The sequence below is a fragment of the Silene latifolia genome, chromosome 3 (assembly GCF_048544455.1).
Source record: "Silene latifolia isolate original U9 population chromosome 3, ASM4854445v1, whole genome shotgun sequence".
Lineage (NCBI taxonomy): Eukaryota > Viridiplantae > Streptophyta > Magnoliopsida > Caryophyllales > Caryophyllaceae > Silene > Silene latifolia.
The window spans coordinates 33,672,261-33,698,969 of NC_133528.1; the positions used below are offsets into that span (position 1 = coordinate 33,672,261).

General features: G+C 40.2%; 1 protein-coding gene and 1 long non-coding RNA gene across 2 annotated transcripts in view; one reads left to right on the forward strand and one right to left on the reverse strand.

Annotated features, from left to right (window-relative positions):
• LOC141646035 (uncharacterized) overlaps positions 1–26,255 on the forward strand; it is a 65,038-nt gene extending 38,783 nt beyond the window's left edge. Inside the window, exon 3 of the long non-coding RNA XR_012545297.1 lies at positions 26,038–26,255. This is a non-coding gene — a long non-coding RNA (uncharacterized LOC141646035). The remainder of the gene's footprint in view (positions 1–26,037) is intronic.
• On the reverse strand, positions 16,480–18,447 carry LOC141646034 (wall-associated receptor kinase-like 2). The gene is made up of 2 exons (XM_074454132.1): positions 17,387–18,447; positions 16,480–16,702 (listed from the first exon to the last, which is right to left on the reverse strand). Exons 1-2 carry the CDS (start codon positions 18,390–18,392, stop codon positions 16,662–16,664), a joined length of 1,047 nt encoding a protein of 348 aa, XP_074310233.1. The 5' UTR covers positions 18,393–18,447; the 3' UTR covers positions 16,480–16,661.
• Positions 26,256–26,709: the final 454 nt, after the last annotated feature.

The window sequence follows — 26,709 nt, forward strand, 5'->3', positions numbered from 1 at the left end:
ATAATAATAATAATAATAATAATAATAATAATACTAGTAATTATACTAATTTGAGTGATTAACTAGGTAGCCATCGTGAACCACGGTTCACCATCAATCTAATTAGGTAAAATAATGTAGCACCTATTTGCTAGATTAATGTTCAAAGTCTAGCCGTTTATCATCCTAATTTGACTGAGTAGGTAGCCACCACGAAGCACCAACAATCCTAATTTAATTAATTAGATAAATAAAAATTGACAGACCCTAATTTCATTTTTAACAAATAAATAAAATTTTGTTGATTAATTAAAACTCAACAAATAATATTAATAATTGATAGGAGTAACAAGTAAATTAATTCATTATTTGCTAAATTAGAATCCATCTTGTAAGTTTTAAGTCATTTGAGCAATTAAATTAAGTTTTAGAGAAAGATATTGATTTAAGAGTTCACTTGGTTCAGTTTTAGGGGAAAAAGGTACAAAATATAACGTTATGAAAAAAGTGTATGTGAAGAGTAACGTTCGTATATTAAAAAATAATTAGGTATTAATAATAGTAATATTAAAATTAACAATGTTAATAACAATATGATTATTAATTAATATTCATATTCCTATTAATAATAATATTAGTAATAGTATTAATTATATTAATATGAATATTATTGATGTTAATAACCATAATATTCATAATAATAACAATAATGAGGATGATTAATTAATAATAAATTATAATAGTAATAGTAATAGTAATAGTAATAATAATAATAATAATAATAATAATAATAATAGTAATAATAATAATAATAATAATAATAATAATAATAATAATAATATAATATTAATAAAAACTATTAAGTTTAAGATTTGCAAAATTGAAATTGGCTGAATTTAGTGGAGCTGAACTGAAGTGAGCTGAGCTGAATTGAACTGAATGGAGTGAATGAGTGAAATGAAGTGAATTGAATTGAATAGCCGAGTGAGTGAAGCCGAGCCGAATCGAATCGAGCTAAATCGAATCGAATAGAGTGAAAGTGAACTAAACGATGAATCGAATCGAATAGAGCTGAGCTGAACTGAAGTGAGCTAAAAATAAGCCAGAAAGAACAGGGCCTAAGTGGTAGTTCTAATCCATCTTGTTTAGTGTAAAGGTTTATGTCTAGTTCCCAACAAGGTGGTGAGTTCACTCCAATTGAAGAAGACACATTTGGAATATTCTTGGTTATTCACCAACCCTTGGTATCAACGTCCTCCAAGGGGAGGACAAGTTGAAGAGGAAGACTTCGAACCCCTCTCGGTTGATCCAATAGAAGTAGAATATCCACAAATGGCTAATGATACAAGGACTATTAGGGAGCTCCGGGTAAGAAATTACGACACTCAACCTCTATGTATAGCCTACCCGCCCATGGGGGCTAATGCTAATTTTGAATTAAAAGGCTATTTCATCCACAACCTTCCAAAGTTCCATGGACATGCGAGAGATGACCCAAACCGCCATCTTTCCGAATTTCATATGATGTGCGAAGGTGCCATCCCCAATGGGGTCACGGAGGACCAATTTAAGTTGCGAGCCTTCCCATTTTCACTACAAGATGCGGCAAAGGATTGGTTGTTTTACCTCCAACCGGGTACAATCCGTACTTGGAAGGACATGAAAGCAGCTTTTCTTGAAAAATACTACCCCGACTCAAGACATAACCATGCAAAGAAAGCCATCACTTCTCCGGAACAAGATGCATGTGAGAGCTTGTATGAGTATTGAGAGAGATTCAAGAAGTTGGTTGCTCAATGTCCCTACCATAGTCTTAGTGGTGATGACCTTTTGGTCAACTTCTGTGATGGTCTTACTCAACAATACCAAATTATGGTGAATGCCGCTACGGGTGGCGGGGTTGACAACTACCCCGTGGCGGAGCCAAATGAGATCATAGAAAGGTTGGCCGCTAGCACAAGAAACTATGGAAGAAAGCCGGGGGTCAAAGACTCTTAACTCCATTGAGTCACCTTCTTCTTCCAACCACAAGCTTGATAAAACCGTGGATGATCTCACAAAAATGGTAGCTCAACTAGTGAGAAACAATCAAGGAGGAGCATAAGGATCTAATATGGAGTGCAATTTTTGTCAAGGTCCACACCCGATGGAGAATTGTCCCATCATGGAAGAACAAGGGATAAATAAGGAAAATGTGAGTGCCATGATGCATGGTCAATATAACTCTAGGAACCCCAATGGGGGAGGGTATTACAAGTATGACCCAAGTGGCAACACTTACAATATTGGGTCAAGGGACAACCCCAACCTTTCTTGGGGAGGGGATACCTCAAGAAGCTTTCAAAATGGCCAATTCAATCACTTGAGGAACTCCAACTAACAAGGTCAAAGTACAAATTATCAAAGAAACAACAATCTTCAACAAGCAAAAGGAGGATCCTTCCAATTTGGAAACCAAGGACATCAAGGGAATTTCCAAGGTAACAACAAGAACTTCCAACAAGGAGGGGGCTCTTCTTCTCTAGGAGATGAAGAATTATTTACAAAAGAGATGTTTAAGATGATCATGAAAGGGCAAGCCTAAAATACCAAGTGGTTTGACAAGATGGATGCGGACAAGCTTGCAAATGATGCTAAGGTGAAGAACCTTGAGATCCAACTTGGCCAAATTGCACAAGAGATGGCCAAGAAAAATCAAAAGAACTCCAATTCAATCCCATCTACCACGTTTCCTCCAAAGGAAAATGCAAGTGCAATGACATTGAGGAAAGGGAGAACTCTAGAATCTCCCCCAAAGAAAAAGAGAAAGGCAAAGTCACATGAAAGAGTAATTGACATTGAAGAGCAAATTGAGGAAGAGGTTGTGGTTGAAAAAGAGAAAAAGACACCCTCAAAAGCTAATGGAGAAGAAATAAAGAGTCCAATGAGCAATGACAAAGAAAAGAAAGAAAGCAACAACACCAAGAATCAAATTGAGGAGATCGAAAGAGAATATGTTGTGGAGGTACCTTTTCCTAATGCTCTCACACATTCTAAAAGGTTCGAAAGAGATGAGGATCTCTATGAAACTTTTAGGAAGTGTGAAGTAAACATCCCTTTGATAAATCTTTTGAAAGGTGTTCCGAGGTATGCAAAGTTTCTCAAGGAACTTTGTACACCTAGGAGAAACCCAAGGAAGAGAACCCAAAAAGTACGGGTAAGTGAACATGTCTCCGCCATATTTAAAAAATCACTTCCCAAAAAGTGTGGCGACCCGGGAATGTTCACCATACCATGCTCTATTGGGGACAAGATTTTCAATCATACTATGTTAGACCTTGGTGCATCAATCAATGTTATGCCCTATACACTCTATGAGACCTTGGGACTTCCACCATTGAACAAAACCGACGTAGTGATCCAACTTGCGGATCGCTCAAACATATACCCAAAGGGAATGGTGGAGGATGTGTTGGTAGAGGTAGATCACTTAACCTTCCCGGCCGACTTCTATGTTCTTGACATGAAAGCCGACTCAAGGGCCACTCTAATCCTTTTGGGGAGGCCTTTCATGAAGACCTCTAAAACCAAGATTGATGTGTCTAATGGGAACCTCACCATGGAATTTGATGGGAGCAAACTCACATACAACATATATGATGCCATGAAGCAACCTAGTGATTCACATTCATGTTATTTCTTAGATATCATTGAACCAATTGTTTCACAAGTGTATAATTTATGTCAAAGGGACCCTCTTGAGGTTGCCCTCACCAACGATTTGGAGAAAGAGGGTTTGCGGGTAGTGTTGTTTCATGATGTGCAGGAATATTCGGAAGACTTGGACAAGGAAGAAGAGCTTGAAGATGGGGAAGCATTGTCAAAAGAGCAAAAAGGAAGTCCATGAGGCAGCCTGGGACGCAGCCTGCGTCATACAACGTAGCCTGCGTCAATCCACGCAGCTTGTGTTTCTCTCTGGTTGTGGCTGAAATGTTGGCTTTTCAAGAACATAAATCCCTTTCACCCTTCCTCCCCTTAGATGCTAATCTTGAAAGACCACTACCCTCTGTCTTAAAACCCCCAAAACATGAACCAAAACCTCTACCAAATCACCTCAAATACATTTTCGTGGGAGAAAACAATACCCTTCCATTAATCATCTCAAACCAACTCAAGGGAGAGCAAGAAGAGAGGTTAGTTACCATGTTGAAAAAGCATAAGGAAGCTTTTGGGTGGAGCATTGCCGATATTAAGGGAATAGGTCCAAGCACTTGCATGCACAAGATTCGGTTGGAGAAAGAGGTTAAGCCCATGAGACAACCTTAAAGGAGACTCAATCCACCTATGATGGGGGTGGTGAAGGAATAAGTCATCAAGCTCCTTCAAATGGGAATCATCTACCCCATTAGTGATTCCCAATGGGTAAGTCCTACTCAAGTTGTGCCTAAGAAAAGGGGGGTGACGGTAGTCAAAAACACCCAAGGGGTATTGATCCCCACCTGTTTACAAACGGGATGGAGGGTGTGTATCGATTATCGCCGCCTCAACCAAGTCACTTTGAAGGACCATTTGCCCCTACTATTTCTAGATCAAATGATAGAAAGGTTAGGAGGGAAAGAGTACTATTGTTTTTTGGACGGGTACTCCGGGTATTTTCAAATCCCCATTCACCCAGAGGATCAATCCAAAACAACCTTTACTTGCCCATTTGGTACTTATTCTTACCGCCGCATGCCCTTTGGATTGTGCAACGCCCCCGGCACTTTTCAACGATGCATGATGAGCATCTTTTCGGACTATGTGGAGCGCATTTTGGAAGTTTTCATGGATGACTTCACCATCCATGGGGACTCATTTGGTGTCTAGACCACCTCGCTATGGTCCTATCACGGTGCATAGACTCTCACCTCATTTTAAATTCTGAAAAGTGTCACTTAATGGTGAGTAGCGGGATCGTGTTAGGACATATAGTGTCGAGAAGAGGGATTGAGGTGGATACGGCTAAGGTGGATGTGATTAAAACCTTGCCGTATCCATCTAATACTCGAGACGTGAGGTCGTTCTTGGGACACGCGGGTTTTTATCGAAGATTTATTAAGGATTTCTCCAAAATCACTAACCCCTTGTGCAAACTTTTGCACAAGGATGTGGAGTTTGTGTTTGATGCTCATTATAGGAAAGCATTTGACTTGTTGAAGGAGAGACTTGTAACGGCGCCAATCATTCAAGCACCCAAGTGGGATCGGCCTTTTGAGATCATGACCGATGTAAGCGATTTTGCCATTGGAGCCGTATTGGGACAAAAGGATGACAAAGCTTCATATGTCATTCAATATGCCTCATCCCTCCTCAATGATGCCCAAAGAAATTACACTACAACCGAGAAGGAATTCTTGGCGGTAGTATATGCTCTAGAGAAGTTTCGATCATACCTATTAGGAGTCAAGGTAATTGTCTATACCGATCACCAGTCCATCACTCAACTTGTGAGCAAGAAGGATACCAAACCAAGACTAATGAGGTGGGTTCTCCTCCTAAGTGAGTTTGACATAGAGATTAGAGAGAAAAAGGGATTGGTAAATGTGGTGGCCGACCATCTAAGTCGACTACAACTTAATGATCAATAAATGCAACGAATGGGGGTAGTTGATGGGAGTTTGCCTCACGAATCTCTTTATAGTTTGAGGATGACGGAGCCATGGTATGACAACTTGGTAAACTACATGGTGACTAAGAAATTTCCAACCTCTTTATCATCAAGTCAAAGAAATAAGATCAAGGTCGATGCCCGATTCTACATATGGGATGACTCGTACCTATGGAAGATGTGTCAAGACCAAGTCATTCGGCGTTGTGTTCCGGATGTGGAGATACCATCCATCCCAAATCATTGCCATGAATATGCTTGTGGAGGTCACTTCGGGCCTCAAAGAACGGCACGGAAAATTCTAGAGTGTGGTTTCTATTGGCCCAATTTGTTCAAGGATGCTCACATCTTCATCAACACTTGTGATAGATGCCAAAGGTTTGACAACATCTCACGACGAAATGAAATGCCCCAAAAACGAATGCTATATTTGGAGGTTTTCGATGTGTGGGGGATAGACTTCATGGGACCGTTCCCTAATTCTTATGGATATCTCTATATCCTCTTGGCGGTTGATTATGTTTCCAAATGGGTGGAGGCCATCCCCACGAAATGTGATGATGCAAAGACGGTGAAAGCATTTATAAAGAGAAACATATTTTCAAGGTTCGGATTTCCTATGGCCATTGTTAGTGATAAGGGAACACATTTTTGCAACAAGGTGATAACAACGTTGCTTCAAAAATACGGTGTCCTCCACAAGGTTTCTACGGCCTATCACCCCCAAACAAACAGCCAAACGGAAGTGTCCAACCGAGAGATTAAGCATATCTTGGAAAGAACGGTCAATTCCGACCGAAAAGATTAGAGCAAAAGGCTTGAAGATGCTCTATGGGCTTATAGAACGGCTTATAAGACCCCAATCGATATGTCTCCATATAGGCTAATTTATGGGAAGGGATGCCACCTCCCCGTATAAATTGAACACAAAGCCTATTGGGCGATAAAAGGTTTCAATCAAAATATCGATGAGGCGGGATTGCAACGAAAGCTTCAAATTCAAGAATTGGAAGAGCTTAGGCAAAACGCCTATGACAATGCTAGCATTTACAAGGAGAAAGCTCGGTCTTGGCATGAAAAGATGGTAACAAGAAGGGTTTTTGAAGAGGGACAAGATGTATTGGTTTTTCAAAGTCGTCTCAAGAACTTTCCCGGCAAGCTAAGGTCAAGATGGTATGGGCCTTACAAAGTCAAGAAGGTTTTTCCACATGGAGCGGTGGAGGTGGAAAACCCGACCTCGGGAAAAGTGATAAAGGTTAATGGTCAAAGGTTGAAGCACTACTTCAAGGGAGTCGAGTTGCAAGGTGAAGAGGATCTTCTTTTAGAGGATCCAATTTACAAAGATTAACCTTTTCAAGCAATGACTAAGTCGAGCCATCGACATTAAAAATACGGCACAAATTTGTAAATATCCTCTTTCTAGTGTAGAATTTACCGTTTTCATAGGTAGAATTTACATTTAGTTAGCGTTTGGAAACACGGAATTGATTTCGTTTTCATGATTTCAATTGTAGAAATTCAAATGTTTGAATTCAATTCCAAATCCAATTCCAAAATTGCGTTTGAGAAACCCATGGAATTGGAATTGGAATTGGAATTGAACTTGGGCGAGACGGATATGGGTCGAGGTCATTGGATGTTTTATATTTGAAAAAAATTAAATATTGTCTCGAAAAATATTTGCGATCGGAAAAAATATCATAAATAAAAATATTTTGATGAAATTTTTGTCACAAAATAAAACGTAAAAAGTGATGGAATTGAAATGACTACCATATGGTAGGTATTTGAGAACCCCAAATTTTAATTAGCTTGGAATTAACAAGGAATTGAGTCAATTCCAATTCCAAATTCTAGGGGTTCCCAAACACTTGAAATATCTCAATTCCGGAATTCGATTCCAATTCAAGGTTCCCAAACATAGCATTATGTCATTTAAATTCTTATGATTTCAATCCTTGTTAAAAATGAATTGCATCAAAATATATGAAAGTTACTAATGCTCTTGTGGAGATTTGATGGACTAGTTAGCATGGGAAAACGCGTTGAAAAGGGTCGACTCGGCAATGTGGAGTGTGAAGGATGGTCTAAGTGTGGGGGAGACTCACTATAGCAAAAGAAAGAAAAATTCCAAAGCTAAATTTCGAGCACACGGGCAGACGCAAACGCAGCCTGCGTCGTTTTACGCAGGCATGCGTTGTTTGATGCAGCCTGCGTCCCAAGTTGAATAGTGACCTTTCTTTCATCAAAACACCACGACACTCACCTTCCCTCATATCTCCGGATTGTTCTATCCTTGCCTTCATCAAAAACCACTTCAAACTCACCATCATAATCCCTAAACTTCCCTCAAATTCCACAAATTATCACCTTCAATCCTTTCCCCTTGTCACAAATCATTCAATTTTGTGATTACCACCATCAAATACCTCCCATCACCACTTTTTGACAGATTTTCCCCAAAACCTCAAGAACCCTAACTTTCGAAAATCCTTTAATTCAAGCTTGGAGTTGGAATTCAAAGGTCCAAGACGGGTTTGGGAGCAACTAGGAGGATCAAGGAGCATTGCTTTGTGGAAGTCGGGGAGGTATAACAACCGAACTCAACTTTCAATTTTATGCTCTTACATGATCCGAAAATTGCTTTGTTTAGTCCAATTATAGGATTTTTGTTGATTCTTTGTTGTTAAATTTATTGTTGGTGGAAAAACTTTTCTGGGTGAGGTGGAGGAAATCATCAAACACAACTTTTTGAGACATTGCAAAGTGGTGCACACCAAGTGTTTGTTGATTTGCCTCATTGAGTGAAACATTATTTTGAGTGGTATTTGCATTGCCTTTTTCTTGTAAGGAAGTGTAGGATGGCCCCTAAGATTTCAAGGTTATTTGGGAAAGGAAAGTCGAAAAAAAGGGTGGTCGAAGTATCCAACTCGGATGTTGAGGAAGTTTTCATGGGTCATGAGGGAATGACTGCCGCCCAACTAAAAATTTGGAACAAATTTTTCTCCCCTAAACCACAAAATGTTGTTACTACAAAATTCTTGTGTCCAACCACTTTGAAAAAGCTTAGCCTCTATGACTATACTTTCCCTTTACTTGCTAAGGTGGGGTTAGAGGCTTATCTCCACAATGACACTTGGGACACAACATACCGGTCTTATACTTACGAGTTTCTAACCACATTGACCGAGCTTGACATGGATGATGATGGTGAGCGTTCCTATAGATTTAGAATTCATCAAAAATAGCATGAGTGCACCCTTTCACAAGTGAGGGAGATTTTAAAGATAACCAAAAATCCCGAACCCATCATGGCTAGCAAAAGAACCATCGTGGATTTTTGGGATGCACTAACCGACCAAACATCTACCACCAAAGACGACAAAATCTCCGCCCTAACTAACCCACCGCTCCGCATACTTGCCCGTTTCCTTATCACACTTTTCACGGCCGTGGGAGAGCCAACCAAGGTGAGTGAGACGGTAAAACTTTATTTGTGGACTATGCTCCCCGAGGGGGTAGGCATTACAGATTGGGCTAAGCTATTCATGGATACATGCTTGCATCACAAATTGAAAACGGCGGGTGGAAATATTCATTGTGGTGGACGTGTGACCTTCTTTGTTCGCCATTTCCATGGTCACATTTCCGAAAGTCAAGTGGTAAATGAAGTTAAGGGCATTTGTTACTACAACGAATTCGCCCTTCAAGAGTGTCATATGTTTAGAATTCTTCCCACGGTAACACTTTCGGGACATTGGCTTGGAAACAATGGGTTGTCTTATCTCCGGTTACCTCCCATTACACCCCTCCCTAGAGGACCCACGACTCGTCACTTCTATTGCCGTCGGGATCCCGACATTGAGAAAGAGCAAGGAGAAGCACCATCTAAGAGGAGGGTAGCTCAAATGGTTGAGGAGAGACAAAGAAAAGAGAGGGAAGATGAAATAAGAGAAGAAGAGAGGGAGATTGAAAGGATGGAAGTTTAGTCATCAACAACCGGGTTTGCAATCAACTTTTTTACAAGACACTCCAATGCATGAAGCCGGAGGTTCCTCAAATCCCACCATGGAACCTTAGCAACATCAAATGTTTAAATATTTTGAAGACACCCGGGGGACTTTGTAGACAATTAGTGGGAGGGTTGAGAGCTCCCATACTTGGCAACAACAATATGGGCCAAGGTTGGAGATTTTGGAGCAATTTTAGAATGCTTTTGAGGAGCATAAACGGTTGGGGGATGAGGCTGAGTTGGCCCAAATGAGAATGCTTGAGGGATAGCCAAATGGCAAGAGGAGTCCTTCACTTGGCAAAAACAACAAGTCAAGCTTTGGGAGAATAACCAAGCTATGTGGAGGGCTCAAAATGAGTGGATGGAGCAAGTAAGTCGTCAATTTGGGGTGCAAAATGAAAGGCACCACCAATATGTAGAAGATTCCTACCATGACGCCCGAGCACAAGAAGACTCCTTCGGCCTCATTCGAGGCCTCTTTGACATGTCCCTCCATCACAATGAACCCCAATACCAATCAACCATTAATGAGTCTCAAGTTGATGAAGCCTATGAGAGGGCAAAGAGAGAAAGAGAAAGAAGATAAAGAAGAAGAAGAAACCACGGGGCATATGAGCAAGGTGAAGGCTCGGGCCCCTCCAACAACTATCCTTGAGAAGGTGATGGCACTCCTCCACATTGAGGACAATGTGTGATTTAAGTGTGGGGGAGTGAGATGTTTGTAATATATGTACATTCATGTTTTGATGCTTCAAAAAAAAAAAACGAAAATCCCGGCTAGGTGAAAACCCAAAAGGGTGGGCACCTAAGGCAAGATTGGGAAGGTGGCCGAGGACGGAATGAAAACCCGAAAGGGCATTCCGGGCAAAATGAAGAAACGAGTTGCGAGCCACCATGAGAGGTAAGGAAAAGTTAAGGTGAAAACCCGAAAGGGCGCCTTAAGCAAAATGAGGGATTTTCAACAAAAAAAATGGAAAGATTGAAAAATGTAGCACCAAAAAGATGGAGGGATAAGAAGGGAGCGATAAGGAGGGTCTTGGAAGGAGGCTAGGTCTAGGATTTAATTTATTTTGAGTCACAAGAACTTGTCCCAAATTGGCGGATTTTTGATTTGGCTACTTGTGTTGTTGATGCTTAATGAAGTTTGGCCAACCAAGTAGCGCATTTCTCATGTATTGAGTGATAAGGGGGTGTTATAAGTGGTGATAAGTGGTGTGTGGTAGGATGATATAGAGGTCACTTTGCTATTGCCTTGGGATAAGGCAAGAGTGACCATTACTACTTTGGAGAGATAAGAAGGGTGAAATTGCATGATGAGTCGGAGTTGGTGGTATGTCATGTCTTTGTTTGAGGGAGATATAAGGCGGGGGAGTGAGTGAAGAGAGAGTGTCAAAAACTTTGAGTCTACATTTTCCTTTTTATTGGTGGTTGTTCAAGAGGGGGATATAAGAAGGGTGTGGAAAGGGAAGAGTGATCATTCAACCTCACACTCACTTATGGACTTGCCCAAATGCCTTCCTTGAGTTTTACTCGGGACGAGCAAAAGTTCAAGTGTGGGAGATTTTGATAGAGTCGAAAAGTGTCGAGTCACTAGGGCCTTCTTAGGCCGTGTTTGTTTAAATTAAGGGTCCTTTTAGTCGGAATAATGAATTAATCTTCCCGTCCCAATGATTGTCATGACTAATGTTTTTTTACTCATGTGTGGAGCTTTGTATGAGAGGAGAACCCGAAATCCCGAGCATGAAACTCTAGCCACACTCGTAGACAAGCAATCACGCGGAGACGACCTTGCATGAACCAATTTCGGGGTCGACATTCCTTGATAGGAAGCGTGGAAGCTAAGTATTGAAGAAATCATGTGAGAAGTGAAGAATTGGAGCGAAGAGGCAGTCCAGAACGCAGCATGCGTCATATGACGCAGCCTGCGTCGTTTTACGTAGGCCTGCGGTGTGTGACGCAGCCTGCGTCTTCCTCAGCTTTGTGAAGTTGATCTACCGTCCTTAATGATTGTGAGGCAAGCCAAATCCGTGTTTAACCTAGATGGGGGTGCAGCCCTATATATAGTTCATGTTTTGGAGACCTAAAAATCATCTTGTTAAGCAATAATTTCAAAAACTTGTGTGTTGAGAGAACTTGGTATTTTAGGAAGAAAGGTGTAATCTTTGACATTGAATGTTAATCTTTCTTCATTTTGTGGGTTGTAACAAGATTATTGAAGGCTAAATCCTTCTTTGTTTGGTGTAATTCATCCAAAGTTTCCAACTTTGGTAGTGTAAGACTCTTTTAATCTCTTTTTATTTATCCATTGATCTTTCCTTGTGCTTATTTTCGTATGTTGAATGAGTTTATGCTTGGGCTGGCCATCCATGCTTGTTATTTGTTCAACTATTGCAAAGTCTAGAGAAATGGTTTAATCTATCTAGGATTAATTGGAGCAAGCTTGTTGTATGTTGATTTTTTTTTTTTTTTTTTGATAAAATGTAAGTATATTAATATAAAAAAAGTGTCACCATACAAAGGAAACGGGCCATAACATCATGAGAAAAAGGAATTGGGCTCGTTCCTAAGCAAAACAAAGTTCAGACTCTTGCAATGCCCAAACTAACTGTTAACTTATCAACAAAATAAGATAGAAATCTTATCTTCACTTCTCTCCCATCAAACACTATCTGCCTCCATCACTTCTATCATCTCCTTTCCTCTACCTCAACGATCTGTCTCCTCAACCATCCGTCTCCATCTTCGTCTCCACCCTTTACCCTCTATCACCAATCAAGCGGCGGAGCCACCCCTTTTCGTTGTCAGGAACCATCAAAGTAATACCCCTCAATCTAAGCTTCATCTCCTCGGTGATGGTATCCGCCACCTTTCTGGGATTCATAAGAGTTAACTCAAATTTGCTTAGATTCCGATGTCTCCATATGTGGTATGTGCACGCGTTGACGATGGCATTTTCCAGGTCAACTTTGAGCTTCGATCCCCTTCTGTTCGACCTCCATTCCAGAATGTCTCGGGTAGGTAGTTGGACTCCAATCTGCTGTCCTACCAGATCTATTACCGCTTTACTGTACTCACAATCAAAGAAAACATGCTCAATGGTTTCAGTTCTGAGAGCGCACATGTAGCAGGTATCCTCTGAGCTTATGCCTAATTTGCATAGTTTATCCTTTGTATTCATATTATTGTGATGGTATATCCAAGTGATGAATCCGTGTTTGGGTATAGACCACTTGTATGTTGATTTGGTTTAAAGGATTCATGCAATAAGTAGGAAATTTCTTGTCCTTTCTCATTTGTATGGTTTAATCTTGTGAGAATTGATCCTAGCTTCTTATCTTGACACCACTCTTAATGCTCATGTTTGATTTGCATTCATGGTTTAATGAGTTGTTGTTAAACTTGAAGGATATACATGGATGGTTTAATTTGTGTATGTTAACATCTTGATTTGATAGTATTGGGTGGATAATAAGAAGAGAGTTATAAAAGAGTCAAACTTTATCTTTGTTGGCTACTAAGGAAGGATTACACCAAGTCCTCTTTAATATTGAATTTTCTTGCTCACCAAGTGTTTGTCATATTGCTTGTTAGAAAAAGATTGCAACTTTACATTGTATTTAACCCCCCCCCCCCCTGTCTTTGTTCATCTATTGTTTGTCATTGGTAATAACTATTGTTTGTTCATAAACTTGCCATTAGAGCCTAAATTGGTAGTAGAGTCTAAGGTAAGTATTCAATAGTTTACAATTCGAGTCTTTAGTTTAATAGCCCTTCTCTTGTGATCGACCCTTACTTGAACTATATTGCTTTAACAATTAGAGTAATCTAGAGTATAGTTTGGCTTTATAAATTGTTAATTTAGTAGTTACTTCTAGTATTAACGACCTAGTATTTACCCTATCAATCACTGCATTACTTTTCCCATTTTTTTCATTTAGCCCAAAAAGAAGTACCGTCCAACACACGTGTGAACCCATCTAACCCATTGTTGTTAACTCCGATCTAGATAGAGGATCTTAAGAGTCTACGATTCAAAAATTGGTGACCAATAATGACGATCCCGATCCTAGATAGGATCTTACGATTCAACTTCTCTCACAAAATTTTTATTGTTGAATCTTGACCGATCCTATATTCTTAATATTTCATTTTTCCGTTACTTTAAAATTTATATTTGACGTTTACAATAGAAAATTACTATAAACATGAAGAATTTGTGATCACATTCCAAAGATAATTATTAGGATGATAGTAGGCCCATTAGGGTTAGTAGTGACGGCTACGTCACGGTGGCTGTCTCTAGGATTTTAGTAGTGCTTAGGGTTTCTTGTAAGGTATTATAAATACCGATCATTCTAATGATATCAATAACACAACTCAATAATACAATTCTCCCTTATGCAATCTCCCTTCTATAATCTTATCATGGTATCAGAGCCTCTTTCTTGAGGACTCTAGAAAACCGCTTCCGCATTCTTGCCGGTGAGCGAAAAGTTATGGCGCTCACCGGCGGGATTTTACAACGATTCGTTTAGAAATATAAAAAAAAAAAAAAAAAAATCAAAAAAAAAAAAAAAAAAAAACTCTAATGGTGAACGACACCTTGTCTGCTTCTCACCTTGATTTTAGCCAATTACCCTAATCAATGGCATCGACAGATTTCTCAAAAAAAAGGAAGAAAAAAAATCCTATTCTCTTTGACATCCGATGAAAATCATTCAACGTCGTCTAAGGTGGTACTTGATTTATTTGGAGTCCGAAAAAATTAACGTTCTCCAGATCTTAAAATTGACGGATAATTTTCCGTTTTATCGATATTTGTCAGGTTCGATTAGGGTTCCTGCAAATTAACTCATACTTTCGACAAGTCCGAAAAACTTAACGTTCTTGTTCGAAGAAATTTCTAGCGAGTCTTTATCCTCGTATCTTACCACTTTTCGAAGACGAAGATGATTGATGAAGATCGAAAAAGATGAAGATTGAAGATTTCATTTTTTCTTTTTATATTTTCTTTGTATTTCTCCAATCGTAAAGTTCGTACTACTTACTGCCTTTACGATTGCGGGAGGGTATTAGGATGATAGTAGGCCCATTAGGGTTAGTAGTGACGGCTACGTCACGGTGGCTGTCTCTAGGATTTTAGTAGTGCTTAGGGTTTCTTGTAAGGTATTATAAATACCGATCATTCTAATGATATCAATAACACAACTCAATAATACAATTCTCCCTTATGCAATCTCCCTTCTATAATCTTATCAATAATAGCGTGTTGATATTTAAACACGAAATCGTAACATATTTTGATAACACAATGTATTTTAGTTAATTTATAGGATCTTACGATTCCACGATTCTATACTACTGATTCAATCCTACTAAGCTCGCAAATTCAAAGTAGGATCTCGATCCTAACAACACAACCGTGATCTAACCACATCCATTCATGGCCAACCTTATTTTTTCGACTCAAATTCGAGCCACCCAAAGTCAATACGAACCAACATTTACGAGTGACTACATTTTAAATTTACTTGTAATTGTTCATTTTCCAACTACTTGCGATTGAACAAAGAGGGAACCATATCATAGCAAGTTGTCAAAACTGAGATCAAACTTCATCATCAAATGAAGTTGTCCAACCAACAAATTATTGAACGTACTGCTCCCTTTGTCCCAATCATTTGTTTAACTTTTTGATTAAAATACTCCTCACAATAAATAAAACGGGTAAGCAAATAATTGAGATAGAGGGAGTAATATATACGAAGTACTTATGTCTGATAAGATTACCTTGCCGTAACAAAACACAAGCGATATCCAGATAGGTTTTGACGTTGATTTGTAACTGATAAGAGTCCAACTCTCCAACTTGAACAATCTTTATATATACACAAGTAGCAAATATAACCATATTTCCCTCATTATTAACTGAACAATGCATGATTGATTATGCACCGGAATCTTGAATTACAAATGTATTCATGAAAGGGAGTTGCAAGACTTGCAACCATACTCTATGAATGTGACATTATTCGAGAATCATTGTTACCAAACTACTGTCTAATATTTTCAATGACCAACTACTCCTCCATCAACATCAGATTAAAAATTCAAACTATATGAAACAACCAGTTAAATGAATATAGAGACAAGGAACGACCGACAATTGGTCTTGTACAATTACATGTCCAACAATTCAAACATTTACTAATGTCGGTCTATCAGCTTCTGCTCGCTTCAATTCTTCCCTAATATTAAAACTTAGATAAAATGTGCTCATCGTCTTCTAGATTGTATCTCATGTACGTCTGTATGGCATTTACGGCCTTATGTGGAGAGGCCATTTCAAGATGATACAAATTAAAAATAAAAAAAATAGTAGAGAATTGTAGGTCAGCAGCTAATTCATAATATACGAATGCTAACTACCATAGAAGAAACGAATAATGTTGGTCAGATTGCATAATGAAATTTTTACAGTTAAGAAGTGGCATCAGAAGCAGTCCCGCCAGAGGAATCAGTCATTGCTCAAGTCATTGCTTGACGTCCCTGTGAACCATTTGCTTTAAGAAACCAGTAGTATTCATAAGCAAAGTTAGTAGCAATGCTCAAGTCATTGCTCCATTTCAGAGATTTCCAAAGTGCCTTATGGACAGCATGTAAGTATTGATGAAGGTTTTGGCCCTTGGTAACAACTGATAAACAAATCATCATTGGTGGACTGCACGCATAAATTATCATCATATTTTATCATGACATATCAACATTTCAACAGACACCTCAGTCAAGTAGAGATCACGTATGGGATCCACGGACGGACTTCAGGGGCTTTGATGGCTACAATCCTGTCATCGCCAATGCCTTCGTAGATAGATGATTTCCTCACTAAAACTGGCAATAACGAGTTTCGGATCATAGTTGTTGGTCGCATTCTTGATCTTTTCCTCGGATACAATTTTCAGATGCCCTCCTCTTATGTAAAGGCCCTGGCTAAAGGAAATCTGCTTTTACAGCAAGATACCGCCACTTGTTTTGAAATACTCCTCAGATACAATTTTCAGTTGCCTTCCTCTTATTTGATTGAGCTGCACCCATCAGAAAACAAGGACACAGCACTGACAGACACAAGATTTAATCTCGCATTAAGCCTTGAAAGAGGAAAACAAAGGTAATTCACTTTGATTTTTTCACTAACCTTGAACTGCTTTTGACAACCCACCAAAGACAATGGTCCATTTACGACAAGTATATTATTCGAAATTCTGAAAACTACTCAAGCTATCCTGCATCTTATTCACGTAATCTTATGATATGCTTCTCATCTCTGGTAGTTTTACGCATCAATTTGAATGTACATCACTAATTAACATGACATTCCTTTTAATACAAATATAACACTCGGATGTACATGTATGACAGAAATCATATGTGCACAACAAAAAGCACAGCTTCTGATGAGGAGAACTATTTCTGGTAGGAGACTGAGCTTTATGCCGGTGAATAACAAACAATTCGCCTCGCAACAACAACAATATTACCTGAGAAATTTGTAGGCTCCCACCTATAGTAAAATAGGACTAACTTAAGGTTGGATAACTGCAGTCTTTCTCCTGTTTTAAAGCATAAATACAGAGCTTCCAGATAACTTCTGGACTATTGATTTATTGTATTTGAAAAGACTACATATTGGAATGCTAACGTATCAAATTTCTAGCTTATTTTGTCATAACTTTGGAGGTACAGCAAGGAGTTCATAATTCACTTATTACCTCGGCCTTGTATTAGCCACAACTCTTCAACAACTTCAACCATGGAAGGCCTCTCTGTGCCCTTTTTCGACACACATGTCAAAGCAAGTCTCGAAAACCTTTGGACCTCATCCATGCTCACCTGATCTAACACTGCGCCATCTATCATCTCCTTCATCCGATCTCTCTTCACACCTGAAATAAAGACATCAACCAAGTCCAACCCAGACTTGGCCATCACCTTTGGTGCTCTTCCGGTCAACAACTCCAACATCAATACCCCAAAGCTATACACATCACACTTCTCTGTCACCTCATGTGTTTGGATATACTCAGGATCAACATACCCTAAAGTCCCTCGAACAGGCCACTTTTGGGACTTGTCACCAGGAGTAATGGTAACAGAACTGCCCAAATTCGACAACTTTGCATAAAATGAGTTATCTAGTAGGACACTCCTCGACTTAACATCCCGGTGAACCAACGGCTTTGAAAAGGCAACATGCATATAAGAGAGTGCATATGCAATATCTATTGCAATCCTCAGACGATGACACCACTGTAAAGTATTGGAAGCACCATGTAAATGATTGTACAGGCCTTCATTGGGTAGGAACTCGTACACTGGTATGGGTATGTCGGTCTCAAGGCAACAACCATAGAGCTTTATAATATTAGCATGGTTTAAAACCATCCCAGTTGCAGCTTCTGTTAAGAAGAAATCAACCCACTTCGGATCAACCTTAACTTCACAAAAGACCTTGACCACTACAAGCTGATCGTCAATCGTTCCTTTGTAGATGACACAACGAGAATTAGCAAGGGCAAGATCAGGGTTATAGTTGTTTGTGGCTTTCTCAATATCATTAATTGACAGAACTTTCAGCTGCACTGCTCCGTTTTCTTGACCACGGCTAAGAGCAAGCTGCTTTTCGAGTAAAATACCACCATTTCTGATGAAATATTCCTCAGAAACCGGCCGCCCTTCCTTGTTTACGATCACGCTCTTTCTCAAAGCATGACCCATTTAACAAGGACCAACACCTGAATTGGACGAAAATAACAAAGGTTATACTCATACAGTATAATCATTATTCCGTAGCTGACCTTGTTTGTTTCCACTTCTGGTGTTTTTAAAAGTCCAAGCTGTATATATTTGACCATTTGTATGGGTCTTGTATATACACGTCAAGATTAACTTTTGACATCAGAAGAGAAAGGCGGAAATGCTGAGGGTAGTCATTTTCCAGTACTATGTCTCTCTTTTAAAAATATACCAAAAAAACATACGAGTATTTTTGAAAACAAGAGACAAGATAGGCCGGAAAAAATTAGCGGTCGGCCTTAAAAAGTACAAATTTGAACAAACACGCTTTTAAAAGTGGTTCCGCAAAAACTTTTTATCTACTACGGAGTATCTTATTTATCATGAATTATCATCTCACCGGTATAAGTATAAGTTTAAGGACAACTTGAGATACATGTATATATTTGACCATTTAATTTGTATGTGTCTCGTGGCTGAATAGAGAGATTAGGGTACTGGGAATGAGACAAACCGATCATTATGCAAAAGTTTGGAATAGAGACTTACTGTGACTCCCAATAGAACAACATCAAAGAAATGATTTGATTTAATAACAGGCAATTGACGAGCACAACCGGTAAACAAGTATCCAACTCGATATCACTGAATTAACAACGGACAAGAGAAATATCTAACTCGATTTCACTTCAAATAAAAATTGACGAGCACCGCCATTTCCATGCAATATGTATTCTCAATGTTGAAGCTTGCTGTTGAATACAAGAATTAAAAAAACAAGAGAATATCTTCATATATATCGAGACGGCAGTTTTTAAATAACCATTCATGCTGCACTTGCCAAATCCTTATTGAGGAGATGTACCGTTATAATTGTATAGCAAAGCATCCGATTCGCTTCATTTTATTTAGCAGCTCACCCATAGGCCATAGGGCAGTTTTTATACCGGATTCGTTAATATCGACGACGTTTTAGTAAACGTCGACGACGTTTTTCATAAAAAAGACGTCATTGCCCCTGCTATCTCACTTCACCATTTCTCTCTATTCTCTCTAACTCAAAACTCAACTTCCACCAACATTCAACTTCCACCAACATTCAATCCATTCGTCCACCACCACTACCACACCCCCGCCGCTGCTACGACCACGCGACTGCCACCACCACGGCCCCGCTACCACACGCCCCCGCCGCATTTGCTACATAAGGTAAGTGCCGTTTTTTTTTTTTTTTTTTTTGTTAAACTAGTTTAGAAATTGAATGTAATTGAATTAAACTATGAAATTAAATTGTTTTGTTTCCTTTATTATTATTGTTAATCGATTAAATTGATTAGATTTTGTTTTAGAATTGAAATTAGGTTATGTGTTAGGTTTTTATTAAAATTAATTGAATTAGTTTAGAAATTGATAGTTTTTCTATTAAAATTCATGTTAATTAATTGTTATTATGTAAATTTTGGTATTGTTATATGTTGTTTGCGAAATATAGTTGATTGGGATTTATTTTTGAGTCGAAATTTGTTGTTGTTAATCGGATTGGGAGTGAATTTGTTGCGTTTTTGGCGAAACCACGGCCAAACGATGGAATTGGACGTTTGGGCCGTGGTGAAACGTTGAATTCCAACGTTAAAGGGCAGTGGAACGTGGGATTTGGAGGTTTGGCCGCGGTCAAACGTTTAATTCTCACGTTTGACCGTGGTCAAACGTTGGTTTTGGAGGTTTGGCCGTGGTCAAACATCCATTTTCGTTGTTTGGCCGCGGTTAAAAAAAAAAAAAATGTTTGCCCGCGGTAAAAAAAAAAAAAAAATGTTTAGCCACCGTCAAGTAAGGGATTTTTTTGTTCAACCGCGGTCCAAAAAAAAAAAAAAATGTTTGTCCGCGGTAAATTAATTTTTTTTTTTAAAAAACCGTGTTTTATGCTATTATTTGCCGATTTTTGTTACTTTATATGATATTTAGTCGATTAACGTGTTTTCTAACAACTTCCAATTTCCTAATGCAGATGGCAGATCGAAATGAGAGAGGAAAGGCAATCATGAATGCTCCGATTCCGCCTAACATACACGACCGCACTCGCCGGGCGTTATGTTACTGCTCAGCGTCGTTTGCGAGTTAAGCGAGCCCACAAGCAGCCACCCCCACTTCGAGAGACGCCCGGTATGGTTATGATGCCTACTCCCGGTCACGTCGTTAGCGAGTCGGAGGAGGCGAGGTCTCGGAGGTTGGTAGTTAAAGATGATAGAGATGATGAGCCGTCGGATGACGGCGGTTCCAGGGGAGGAGGAGGAGGAGGACGCCGGAGAGTATGTGGTCCAACCGAACCCGCACCGCCGAGAGTGTTGAGTCCGAAGTTGGGCCGGGATAGTAGAGGACGTTACTCGAGTGTTAGAGAGTCCTCTAGCACCGATAGGTCGAGGAGGCCGAGTAGGGATAGTTCTTGGGTCCTGAGAGAGCCCGTTCTCGGTGGTCCTAGGAACATTAGCACCCTACGGAGTTTTGGTGGTCACGTTGCGTTCAACAGTTGGTCGGACCCTAACCCGGAGAATATGAGGTCGTGGATCAAGCTCTACGAGAGGCCGAAAGCTGCGAGGGAGATTAGGCACATGGTTCTCACTGAGGGTGTTGCAGCTAGGGTAGAGGCGAGCGGGCTTGGGGTTTTGAAGGGGTGTTTTACCACCGGTCTAGATGATAACCTCCTTAGTGCTTTTATCGAGAGGTGGCACCGGATACTAACACTTTCCATATGCCTTTTGGAGAGATTAGTATCATGCTCCATGATGTCCAGCATATTCTTGGGATACCTGTTAGTGGTGATCGGGTTCTTGTGGCCGGTTCGGGCGAGGATGATGACAGTGGTTTGCGGGGCAAGATTGCGAGGTTTTATGGAGTTCCTGAGTCCGATGTTGTACCACCGCTCTACAAGAATGGCGGTTTACTAACATCGGAGTTGAGTCGTGTTGTTTACCTAGGGAACGAGCATGACTCGTTACGGGCTTACCTCTTGATATTCTTCGGGTCACACTCTTTTCATGGATAAGAGTGGTGATAGGGTGTCCGCTCAGTTGTTGCCCTTGTTTGATAGTCTTGAGCGGGTTGGTTCATATGCTTGGGGTGCGGCTTGTTTGGCTTACTTGTACCGACGGCGGCTAGGGATGGCATCGCGCCGAGATAGTTTGGGTGTTAGTGGGTGTCTACCGTTACTCCAGGCGTGGATATACGAGTACTTTCCCAGGTTCCGACCCGGTGCTGGATTCTGTTTTGAGGACCGTCCTCTTGTTGAGGGTTGGGCCAACTTGCCTCGGAGTAAGGGCGAGTCTCGTACTTTTCAGTTGTATCGTCATAGTTTGGACGATCTTACGGCAGAGCATGTCCGATGGTTGCCTTACGGGAACCGTCCTCGGGAGCTTGCGAGTATCGCTTTACTCGGGTTTTATCGGACATCTTGATATAGTAGAGCCGTACCAGCCGGATCGATGCATGCGTCAGTTTGGGTACCGTCAGGATGTCCCGGCCTCGATGCCTATTGCGGTGAAGGAGTCTCGGCCCGCGAACGGGTCTTACAGGCTGGATTTCGGGCAAGAGCCCGATAGGACATGGATGTCCGAGATATCCATCATACAACTCCGACACCTGTCAAAGAAGGCATATATGCCTTTCGAGTGTACTAAGGGATACATGACTTGGTATGTAGAGCATTCACACCCCTACTTTTATCCCCCCTCACACCGCGTCCATTTTCGGCCTGTCGAGTTTCATGAGGAGCCGTAAGTCGCCCTAGCTGTTAGTCGTAAGTTGAAGACGGTCTTCCAGCAAGATGATGAGGAGACCGAGAGAGAGACTCTAGAGGATTTGTTTGAGGGGTTGCGTCCTTACTATGCAGACGTGTATGATGACTAGTTTCTTTTCATTTTCTTATGTTTTTCTATTTCGTTGGATTATGTATGTTTGGATGATGTTTTTATGGTTTTTTTAGTGTCTTTGTATGGATAATTTTTATGTTTTATTTTTATTATTGTTTGGAGACGGTATTTAAGTAAATGCAACGATATTTAATTAAATGACTTTAAACATAATTTAATTAAAACATTCATTAATTGAAATACAAGGACATTACATAAAGCACTTAAAAATATGATTAAAACATAAATCACTTAAAACATAAATTTAAAACTAACAACAACACCACATACCCTAAACCCTAAACCCCATACCCTAAACCCTAAACCCCATACCCTAAACCCTAAACCCCATACCCTAAACCCTAAACCCCAAACCATAAACGATTATTACTTAAAACATAACATAATTAAATAACTATCGAACTTAATTATCTTCCGATGATGAAGACGACGATTCCTTATCTTCTTCATGGTCATGAACCTCAATTTCTTCAGGTTGGGTAGACATATATTCAGTCAACAAATCATTCAAGTAGAGATATAGAATTCCTTGGCTCCGGACTCTACCAAAGACATAAGTCTGATAGTCTTGGGTAATCGATCACGGTGAGAATGCGCTCAAAATATGTTAAGATGTCACTTTTTAACCTACGAAACTCCCACATCTTCTCGGTTAATGCTTCATCAGAGACAACCTCATCTGTAATTCTTTGGAGTTAGCACATCTTCTCGGTTTCCTTGTAAAATTATACAAAGGCTACCAATTGGAGGCTCTTCAAGCATGTGCCATACGGTGGCACGGGAAGCACCGATTCAAGACGCTCAATTAGAATTGGTAAATTTTGAACAATTAGGTCGATTCTTATTTGATAAACTCTGGTTTTTTGTGCATTTGTGAGATCCATTTTAGAATTGTATGTTGTGAATAGAATTGGATGTTGTGATTAGAATTGGATGTTGTGAATAGAATTGGATGTTGTGATTAGAATTGGATGTTGTGATTGAAATTGAAATAGAATGGCCTATTTATAAGCTAGTAATTGTAACGGCTATTTATTAATTGTAACGGCTATTTTTGAATTATAACGGTTATTTTGAATTATAACGGTTATTTTGAATTATAACGGTAACATTTGAATTATAACGGTAACATTTGAATTATAACGGTTATTTTGAATTATAACGGTAACATTTGAATTATAACGGTAACATTTGAATTATAACGGTAACATTTGAATTATAACGGTAACATTTAAATTAGTAATTGTTATGATTTTCATTAATATATTACATTACACAAGTGAACTTAATAGTTTTTTCAATGCGAACAACTACTAATCGAGATAATCGTCGCACTATCGGACACCGACTTCTACGACGTGTTCTCGGAGTTTCTAACATGAACGCTTGCCAAATCTCAATGTTATGTTGGTACAAAGTCTCTAGGTGAACGACACTGGGATCTCGGAAGGTCAACCAAGAGGGATCAAGTGGCGGCATAGGGAGACTCTCAAGGGGGCTGCTAGAATGCAACCGCATCCAATGGCTATGATGTAGGACAAACCACAAAATACCACACGGTAGTCGGCCTTCAACTCGGGTCTTCAATGGCATGATAGTTTTGCAACTTCCTTCCCAAACATTCTTCCCGTCTCGCAGTGTATGACCAATCACACATATCGTCCAGTTGAACATCGTTGCAAAAACTAGCAAATCGTCGCTACACATCCAATGGTCCTGCCCACAACCAATCTGCTGAAAAAACTCAACTCGTCGAATCGCTAAATCTAACCCCGACATACCGCTGAGTGGTGATAGAAAACCTCCATATAACTCTGCGTAGATAGAGTCGGACCTCATCTCCCTCGAACACCATTCCCGCATAACTATATAATCTGTCTCTCGGCCTGGCGGGCGTGCGATATTACCCGGAATCCACAATGACCGTCATCTCCAACATCCACCCAACCATCGAAGTGGCCCCACAAAACCTCAGGTATACCCCACCGTTTGACCCATGTTGATATAAAGCCAATGGTAAAGTTCATTCCCAAAGGAGCACCGGGAGTTCCTGATTCGAAATCACCAATTCTTTGTTGAACCTCTGCATTTGTTGAACAATGAGTACTTGGTGTCCCGAACTTCCTTCTCGCATGCTCAAAACCCGACTGTTTCTAGTGGTTGAACCTCTTGGACGACCTTTCGGGTGCTCATTAATAGGGGGTGGCAAAATCTCTTGGTCCTCCGGGTGCTGGAAATCACGCAACAAGTCTATGGCCGCCCTTAGTTTAACCGGGTCACTTTGCCTCATATCATTCGCTAATTCATCCCATAAATCACCGTCATTTTTCGGCATTTGTTGAGGAATATCATACACCAATGTCTTCCAAAAGACATGAATATCCTCGAGATGGACCCTCCTACCTTTTCCGTGCAAAGATACCAAATTGCATGCACAAGGTAATCCATGAGTCGTTCGCATCACGTGTCGGCAACGATTATTCAATCCGATACCCAAACCAAGGCCTCTAGTAAGTTCTTTCTCCATTAACTCTATGGCCTTAGTAGACACGTTTCCTTGCAATAAGGAGAAAGTACGAGATGTTCTCCTAGGTTTACTCATTTCATCTTCGAGTTCTTTCTTAATCTTCGAGTGTTGACTTTCAAGCATGCCGTGGATACGGGACCACATGGAGTCAAGTGTGAGATGCTTTGACTTCAACCAAGCCTTCAATAGAGAATGTCCGACTCAACACGGGAAGTTGCCGTGTTACCAAAATGTAAGACCTCGTTTGTATAGCATAAAACGAACTTCCCTGCGTGTGGACCCCATGTTTGTCCGTACATAATCCACCATTTTTGGCCACTTACGTTGGAAACACTGCCACGCACGCTGAAACGATTCCTCGGTGGTAGAATTGATCACCTTAAACCAACCATCTTCATCATTTGAGATGACAAATTTCCTCATACTTTCAGTTTGGTATGTTGTCAAGGCTTTTGCATTGACGGCTTTGTTCACATGCCATCTACACAACAAATGCTCGGCCTGGGAAATACTTGCTCAAGAGCGCCGATCAAACCCAATTCCCGGTCGGTGACAAATACAGCAGGGGACGCAACTCCGGTGGCATCTAAAATCGCAGCTAACTTTCTCAACGCCACCGGTAATTCACGTCATTCTCCTTAGGAATCATCGCACATGCAATTAAGAAGGACGATCCCGTGGGTGTCACACCAACCATCTCAATGAGTGGATTCTGGTAAATGTTGGTTTTATAAGTCGAATCCATGAGGACCACATAAGGATAAGCCCGGAACAACTTAATCGCTTCAGGATGAGCCATGAAAATGTGAGTCAACTCTTTTGACTCCTCGGAAGAAATCTCGTAGAAGTGGACGTATTTTCGCCGCCACCGCTAGAGCCAACATTTGCCGAGCGGTGTTTCTTTCACCCATTTCTTCTTTCTTAATTTTCCTTGTTTCATTATACGATTTGGGTGCTTGACGGTTGAGGTTTATCGGGGATCTCAAATGAAGACCATTTTTAATATCCCTCGGTTGAACCCCGGCCAATGTTTGTTGCCTAACATATGCCTTCTCTTCCGCATCCAATCCCGCAAAGTGCCGATCCCCGTCCTTATAAACGGCTACGTTGTGGTTGTGTAGTCCACCACCCTCGGAGGTTAGAATGTTCCACACCACCGTCTCTTTATCATTTTTAGACACGAAATTTTGAACGGCACGAATACGAAACTTGCATGAACACTTCTGCGACCTCCTTGGCTTTTCAAGATCGTCCGTTTCTTTTGGTTTACCATGTCTTTTACATCGAAAATAACTTGCCAACAACCCGTTCTTTTTCCTATTTTTAGCTCCGTTATTTGCTTTAACCAAAGCAAACCCATTCTCGAATGCGATTTTTCGAGCCCAATTGAAAGCATCGTCACGCGTTTGAAATCTTTATTAGTCTCGAACAACGGGTTGTAATCAATTGGATTCTCGCCAAAATCCTCCCACGATTCCTGTTACAAGCAATAAGGACTATAGTAAGACAATAAAAAGGATTAATAAACAACATAAGTTGCGTAAAACGAAAGAAAAACATGTAAAAACGAGTAATTCATGCCTAAAACATTGAATTCCAACGAGACTCAATAAACGACCGCGGCAAAACATTACTTTTCATCGATCAACCGCGGACGAACAACGAAAACCAACTTTAATCCGCGGCCAAACAATGAAAATCAACATTTGACCACGGCCAAACAACGAAATCCAACGTTTGACCACGGCCAAACATTGAATTCCAACGTTTGACCACGGCCAAACATTGAAATCCAACGTTGGACCATGGCCAAACGTTGAAATCCAATGTTGGACCATGGCCAAACGTT